The sequence below is a fragment of the Mytilus galloprovincialis genome, chromosome 1, assembly GCF_965363235.1.
Source record: "Mytilus galloprovincialis chromosome 1, xbMytGall1.hap1.1, whole genome shotgun sequence".
Lineage (NCBI taxonomy): Eukaryota > Metazoa > Mollusca > Bivalvia > Mytilida > Mytilidae > Mytilus > Mytilus galloprovincialis.
This window is the reverse complement of record NC_134838.1, coordinates 131,801,804-131,810,066: the sequence shown is the minus strand read 5'-3', so window position 1 is coordinate 131,810,066 and position 8,263 is coordinate 131,801,804. Positions and strand designations below refer to the sequence as shown.

At 31.7% G+C, this 8,263-nt stretch overlaps 1 protein-coding gene across 1 annotated transcript; it reads left to right on the top strand.

Moving 5' to 3' along the window:
- Positions 1 to 1,742: 1,742 nt before the first annotated feature.
- Positions 1,743 to 5,757, top strand: LOC143060233 (uncharacterized). The gene is made up of 2 exons (XM_076233554.1): positions 1,743 to 2,231; positions 4,237 to 5,757. Exons 1-2 carry the CDS (start codon positions 1,875 to 1,877, stop codon positions 4,825 to 4,827), a joined length of 948 nt encoding a protein of 315 aa, XP_076089669.1. The 5' UTR covers positions 1,743 to 1,874; the 3' UTR covers positions 4,828 to 5,757.
- The last annotated feature ends 2,506 nt before the right edge of the window (positions 5,758 to 8,263 follow it).

Genomic DNA, 8,263 nt, shown 5'->3' with positions numbered 1-8,263 from the left:
TCCTATATTGACTCTTAAAATTCAAGAGTCTATCTAAAAATGAGGGTACATTTTATATGGCCTTCCAAATACCATTTCGATCCCTAACATCACTGAAGAGACATTTATTGTCGAAATCCGGATCTGGTGTACAAAAAAGTATTAACACCTTATGTTTATGGCATAACATCGTGGCCACAAGTTAATTGTTTTCTGTTTAGTATTAAATTTATATTAAGATCCATTTTGTTACATCTAGTGATCATTTTTATTTGGCAATCGCCAATGGCAGTCAGCAGGGTTAAAGAACATCAGTCGTTCGACCTGTTAGTCAAATGCGTTTTGTTTAAATATACTTCTTCACTTTTTTGGTCTTTTGGAAAATGTTGTTTGTGCTGTTTTCAGACCCTTCTACAACGAAATTTGTTTTACATGCACACGTATACAAATTGCGGTTTTTATCCAACGCAATCATAGGTTTGAACGTAGTTTTCAATTTAGACTCGTTTATATTTTTTTGTTTGGGCTTGTATCATATTTTCCCTCCGGTTTATATGATCCGTTCATCCTATATTGACTCTTAAAATTCAAGAGTCTATCTTAAAATGAGGGTACATTTTATATGGCCTTCCAAATACCATTTCGATCCCTAACATCACTGAAGAGACATTTATTGTCGAAATCCGGATCTGGTGTACAAAAAAGTATTAACACCTTATGTTTATGGCATAACATCGTGGCCACAAGTTAATTGTTTTCTGTTTAGTATTAAATTTATATTAAGATCCATTTTGTTACATCTTGTGATCAATTTTATTTGGCAATCGCCAATGGCAGTCAGCAGGGTTAAAGAACATCAGTTGTTCGACCTGTTAGTCAAATGCGTTTTGTTTAAATATACTTCTTCACTTTTTTGGTCTTTTGGAAAATGTTGTTTGTGCTGTATTTAGACCCTTCTACAACGAAATTTATTTTACATGCACACGTATAAAAATTGCGGTTTTTATCCAACGCAATCATAGGTTTGAACGTAGTTTTCAATTTAGACTCGTTCATATTATAAATATCTTTTTTCAATAGTTTAACGCACCAAAGACATTTAAACATATTGCAAATATAAAGATATCCGCTTTTTTTGGTTAACTAAATATTTTTAAATTGCTCATCCGACAAGTGGAGTGCTCCGAATATAGACGGAGATACATACCTGAACAGAATATGACATCTGTATAGGGAAATAACCTAAAGTTTACAAACTGTGAAATCGAAAGTGAAAGTCGTTTTTTGTCTACAGGATAATGACGATCACTGAATAACTTGTTTCGTGTGGTAATATACAATGTAAGTTACATTTAATACTTTAAAAATAATTAAAACTTTTAATACTTAGTTCGTTAAAAAATCACTCGAAATGTCAAATGACCCACCCCATTCACTTTTCCAGGTAAAATAGATGTCTCCGGGTGCGGGAATTTCTCGCTACATTGAAGACCTGTTGGTGACCCTCTGCTGTTGTTTTTTATTTGGTCGGGTTGTTGTCTCTTTGACACATTCCCCATTTCCATTCTCAATTTTATGTAGTCAAATTAATTATCTTCTACATCATATAGACCTCTACAACAAGGTCATAACATCAAAGATTCCTATATATAAATCTTCGTTGACTATGGTAATGTCAGTAATTCGTCAAAAATCATCCATCTGGATACCTGATACCAGATTATGGCTAAACAACAGACACTAAATCAAATGGGAACACTATTCTAAATGATTAACACATGTTCCTATATAGATAAGAACTTCCCAGGACTGGTGTCAGTTTGATCACAGGCTTTGGTCAGTCAGCATCGTTTATCTTTAGATTAATTACTTGCTATCTATATATATTTCTAATCATGTTGCTGGACAAAGAAATATCAGAGTTTAGTGCTGAAATGTATTTAGAACTTATAATGACGTATAATAATGATATTCATTATGATGAATTACATAGTTTTAAAGAGGAGGAGGATTTAAGGACGTTAAGTGTTTTGAAATTAAAAAACCGGTTAGAAAAAAGTTTGTCTGTTTCCATTGCCAAAGTGGAAAAGATGTTGAAAAGGGAACTAGAATCTAGTGACTTAATTAGACTTTGCCATATTGGCATAGAATTGGCAAATGCCAACTCAAGTGATAGTAGGAGACAAGAGAAAAAGAGAAAATCAGGGAATGATGATAGCTCACCAAGTAAAAAGATATCTGGAGAACCTACAGTAAGTTAAAATTATGCAATTATTGGTGAAGTAATTTTATTTTCATGCTCCCTGGGTAAATGCATTACAAGTTGCCATATGGAGTTACATTGTATATGTAAAAGTAGAAGTTACTGTAATAGAGAGTTTGAGCTCTGGTGAATGAATAGAAGTGTTGAATATGGCTTTAATTTGGCATCAGGGGTACTCCTGAGCAGGTGTGTCTGTGAATCTGTTGATTCGAAAATGCAGAATACCTTCAAAAAGTAAATGAGTTGTAATGCAGGTTTTAGATCAAATCCACAGTGGGCATGCATATTAGAACGGGAACTGTGGTAGTTTAGATCTCATTTCAATGAAATGGTCAAAATTTAAAAAAATAAATAATCTGGGAGCAGGTATACTTGTATAGTATAGAGAATTAAAAAAGAAATGATGTGTGAAGGAAAACACAGTGGGCATAAAAAGAATAAGAACTGTGGAGTTATTTTAAGGAAACAACAGTTTCTATGAATTTTACATCGGTATACAGATGAAGGCATGTGTATTTCAGTGAAATAGCTTAAGTAACTTATTAAGACGGTCTAAGTTAAGATTTTAACGACGACTAGATATTTTATATTATTTTAATTTTTTATCTGTTACTTTATTAAAGTTAACAGCAACACATAAAAGACATCGATGTGAACACGTATAAGTCTTTAATTAAATAATGTGTGCACATATTTCTTTCATATTAATAGTAGTTCAATAAAAAAAATTGTTTCCGATTTTACAGCATACATGTGATAATTGTGCGTCAGGAGAGATGTCTTTTAGAGAAGAAGAGTTAAATGACAGGATACTTGAATTAGACTCTTTACTTCAGAGTACAAAATATTCTAAACAGAAACTCGTATTACAAAAAAGTATTGTATCATTTCTAAGTGATTTAAATCCTCAAAAATCATTAAATGACGCCCTACCATCTGACATTAGGAAATTCTTGGTATACAAAGATGATAGCGGAAAAACCCAAATTCATAAAGCACAATGTAAAAATAGGGGAGTCAAAGGAAAATTTCAATGTGGATGTTCCCTTCGACTTTCAGCTGGATCGGTTGATAGTTTGATTGGTCAACTAAGGGCAATTTTTCGTGATCACGGTCGTGGCACAGATTGGAATGACATGTTAGGATTAGGTAATCCAGCAGCATCTTCGATTATAAAAAAGTACCTATCAGCTATAAAGTTAGAACAATCAATGGCAGCCGCATTACCAAAACACGCAGTGCCACTTTTTTCAAATAAGTTAATACTTGTTTCAAGATATATATCATATAAGATGTCAAACAAAAAATTAGGAATATTTCAAAAGTATATACTTGTTCGTGATAAGACCTTTTTTAACATACTGTCTTTTACTGGTGATAGAGCAGGAGATCTCGGTTCTGTGTTGACTGATCAAGTTCGTTGGTTACCTGGAGAAGAAGGTGTTATAATTTCCATGATGAAGGGTAAAACAATAGATATAAGTGACCCCAGGGTAGTTATCATTTATAATTCTGTTAATACAGAATTTTGTCCTGTGACTGTATTACGTGACTATATAGAGTTCTGTAAAGTGAGTAAATTGGAAATTGTAGGTGGCTATTTATTTCGACCATTGGCACCATCTTGTATGGCACTTTCTGATGTACCTTTCACTTCTGCTGCTGCTAATGCTCGTTTAAAATCTCATCTAACAGATTTGAATATATGGGAAGGTGAAACGCCACATAGTACAAGAAGTGGGTGTGCCTTGACATTAACATGGCTAGGTTTAAATTCTGAGTGCATAAAATCACATGTAGGCTGGAAATCGGATAAAATGCTAAAACATTATACAGTAACTAATGAAATCAATGAAAAATTAGTGTCTGCAAGGTCTTTGTCAAAACTGAGTGATTCTGAAATTTCTCATTTAACTGGGAAATACCAACGCTACAATAATTTTGAACATTTTAAAAAGGTAACTGATTAATTAGTTTATTTGATCACATTGTAGACAACCCAGTTAAAAGCAGAAATTGAACTTCTAAAAAAAGGGATAAATGTAGATGTAATAGAACAAGCTCTGAGGGAGGTCAAAGAATATGCAGCTAGGTCAAGAGAAATTAATGTTGATACTTTACAATTAAAACTTATGCACCTGGATGAGGTAGCTAGAAGGGTTGGTCATCAAGATAGAGAACTTTATTCAATGGTTTTACAGAGATTTCTGTGCCATAAAAATCATGAAAGAGTGGGATTTTTAGTCACTTCGCTTTTGTCATCACCTGCTGAGACTAAATTATTTGAAAAAGAACAGAAATTTTTAAAGATACATGGAAATGAACTTTTAAGTACAAAACAACAAAAAGAGGAGGTTGAAACAAAAAACTTGGGAAATGAGAATCAGTTTCAACAATTTGCAACAATGATGCAATGTATGCAGTCTGTATTAAACCCTAGGCCGAGTACCCCATTTATGGCCCAAAGATTTGCCCAGAATCCTCGTAGGATGCCAGGAAATGGACAGAGGAAACCCCCATCAAATTACACTGGATGTTTCAAGTGTGGAGATATTAATCATTTTAAAATAGACTGTCCAAAATAACTGATCAATCCTGTATTATTTTTACAGGAACTTTCTTCAACTGATCTTCGTGTTAGACCTTATGCATGGGAATATAGCATTGATTTTTTACCTGCTCTAGTGAATCCAAGGTTATATAATGATGTACAGTATGTAGATGTTAAAAATATTTTAGTGACACAGGATATGAGAACATTTGACTGCAATAAGGATGTTTTAGATGAAAATCTTGATGAAGATTTTTACTTTTTGGACCCATCACGTTTTGTTGCTGGGAATGTTCACAAAAATACGGAGTTGTGGGGGAAAATTCTGGACAAAAACCAGGAGATGAAGAATTGGATAGAGAATTTTGTTGACATTAACAATTTCATGCAACCATTTAAAGGAATTTTCTGGAATGTAAAATACAACAATGATTATCCACCTACACGTATTTTTAAAAATGCCTCAAACTGTGAACAACATGTTGATTTTATTAATACAGAACTTTTATCAAGGCTACGTTCTGGTGCTATATCGTACCTAGGAAAATTGGGTGAAGTAAAGCCACCTCACATTGTATCACCAATAACTATAGAACCATTGAAACCTAGATTGTGCATAAATCTTATGTATTTAAACTGTTTTATGAAAGATACCCCATTTAATTTAGATACCTTAGTGGACGTCCCTAGAACAATTAAACAAAATGCTTATCTCACGAAATTAGATGATAAATCTGGATATGATAATGTTTTTGTGACAGAATCAAGTAGAATGTTATTAGGTTTTCAATGGGGAGGTCATTATTTTTGTTGTAATACACTGCCTTTCGGATGGAAGAATTCCGCATATGTTTATCATAATTTAAATTTACAGGCAATTTCCTTTTTAAGAAAGAAATCAATTTCTTGTTTATTATATATTGATGATAGGTTAATTGAATCTTTTAATGGTTACATTGACCCTGGGTTAGATAATGAATTAATGAGGTCAAATATTGCCATAAAATATTCTGTAAAATTGTTTGTAAATTTAGGTTACTTTCTAAATATTGACAAGTCAGTCTTGATTCCTACCCAGTCAATTGTATTTTTAGGAATGATTATAGACTCAGTTAAAGCTTCATTTTTATAACAAAAAAACGTAAGGAAAAGTTTTGTGCTCTTCGAGAATCTATCCTTAAAAAATCAACTTGTCCAATTACTATTCTCCAGAAATTTGTAGAAATATGCATTTCTTTGTCTTTGGCAATTCCTGGAGCAAAATTATATACATCAACGTGTAACAGGGCAATTTCAAAGGCTATTAAAGGTCCAATGTTTATTATAATAGATGAAGATCTACGAAAAGAGTTACAATATTGGAGTTTCATAGACAACTGGACAAAACCCTTCCCTTGGGTTAACGAACGTCATAATGTATTATCTTTGTCACTTTCTTCTGATGCGTCCGATTATAAATGGGGAGCTATTTTTAATAATGAAGGAGTAAGACATGATTTTTCTGATTATTGGAATGGTGAAACTAAAGACCTACCTATCATGGTTAAGGAAGCTCTAGCATTAAAAAACGCCCTCATTTGTATAAAAACACTGATAATAAACAAGAGAGTAACTGCAGAAGTAGATAATCAAGCTGTAGTCTATGCTTGGAATAATCAATACTCAAAAAACAACTTAATCAATGAAATAATGAAAGAAATTTTTCAGTTAACGTTTCAGCAAAATTGTAATCTTTCTTTGTCTTATATTCATACTTCTGAAAACCCTTCTGATTATTTGTCTAGAGTGTATTCTAAGTCAGATGCATCTATTTCAAAAAGAACTTGGATTTACATACAACAAAAATTTGGACCACATTCAGTTGATATGTTTTCATTAGATAGTAATGCTATGTTAGATAATGAAGGTTTTGAAATATCCCATTTTACTCCTTATAAAACACCATTATCGTCTGGTGTAGATGCCTTTGCACAGATTTACAAGTCAAGTGAAATTTATTACGCATTTCCACCATTCTGTTTAATCTCAGCAGTTGTCAAATTTATTATACAAGAAAAAATTACATGCACTTTAATTTTTCCTGACTTTAAACCGGTGAAGCCATGGTTTACGGTTATTTTATCTTATTCTAAAGAGATTGTTACTATTGGTTATAAAGGAGACAAGGGAGTTTTATTGTATCCTTCAAAGAAAGGGTTTTTACCAGATAAAAGAGGTCTTCAGTGCAATTTATGTGCTGCAAAATTTTCTTTCATTGGAGACAATAATACATGTGCAGATAAGTATTCGAAAATCATTTCCACAAATCCCCAAAAATTCATTCCAGTGTTATTCATTGGGGATTCTATAATTCGATTTTTGACAGATGTTTATGATAATGTACATGTAGTGTCAAATGGCGGTGCAAAATTGAGGGATTCTTTCCATTGTTTGATACGTTTGATTGATATATTAGATGTATTCGTTGTTATTTTTCATTCTGGAACTAATGATTTAAATAAACATTTTAAACCTGGAGACATCCAATTAAAAAACGCAAAAAAGGATATACAGTATGTTTTCAGTTCTATACGTGATTTACAAACAAAGCATGATATAGCATTTGTTTTCTCTGGATGTATAAAAACATGCAATGATGTAGTAAACTTTAGAATTAATGATTTCAATACACACAGTAAAGAATTGTGTAGAAGGTTTATTTTTTTCTTTATTGATAACTCGAACATTTCAAAGAGAGGACTTGTAGATAGTGTACATTTAAATGAGACAGGAAGAAACATGTTTATTCAGAACCTGAATGGATTTATGAGCTAATAGTGTGAAATATAGCATGCATGTTAGTGATATAGTTTAGTGATATGTAATTATTTGTTGTGGTAATAAAAATATGAATTACAACAATAAAGTTTTTTTAGAATTTGTAAAATTAGTCAATTTTCTATAATCAATAAGAGTTGCTTGATTAATTGTTTGGTAAATATGCCTAGTTTGATTTATATCATGGTAAGAATACTTGGATACTGTCAGAATAAGTAGCTTTATCTGGTATTTGGATGTTGTGTCATTCGTCAGTATCATGTGCTTCTTATATATATATATAGTTATCCAGTATATATATTACAAAAAGTTTTCATTGGTGTTGATAAAATTTGCCAATAATCATTAAAAGTTTTTAGTTGAAATTTGTTGATGTAGTTTAAGGTTAATATATATTTTAAATTTAAATTCAAATTTAAAATTTGACGGAACAATTTTATTTTGGGGTCCTATGTTTTATTCAGTGAAATTTTCCAAACAATATTGAACATTCCAAACATTATTTTCAACATTTTAGAATTAAAAGAAATAATTAATTTGTTTTAATTGTAGGGAGGAAGGTAAATTATTTAATTGAGTATTGATAAGGATCATAGGGCTGTTGTTAGTTAAGGTGGCACTTGCAGTATTTTGATATGTTATTTAAGTAACGA

Excerpts from the sequence above, each read along its gene's own strand:
- LOC143060233 (XM_076233554.1), top strand. The coding sequence starts at position 1,875 with ATGTTGCTGGACAAAGAAATATCAGAGTTTAGTGCTGAAATGTATTTA. Across the intron at positions 2,232-4,236 it reads AGATATCTGGAGAACCTACA|ACAACCCAGTTAAAAGCAGA; the intron begins GTAAGTTAAAAT and ends ATCACATTGTAG.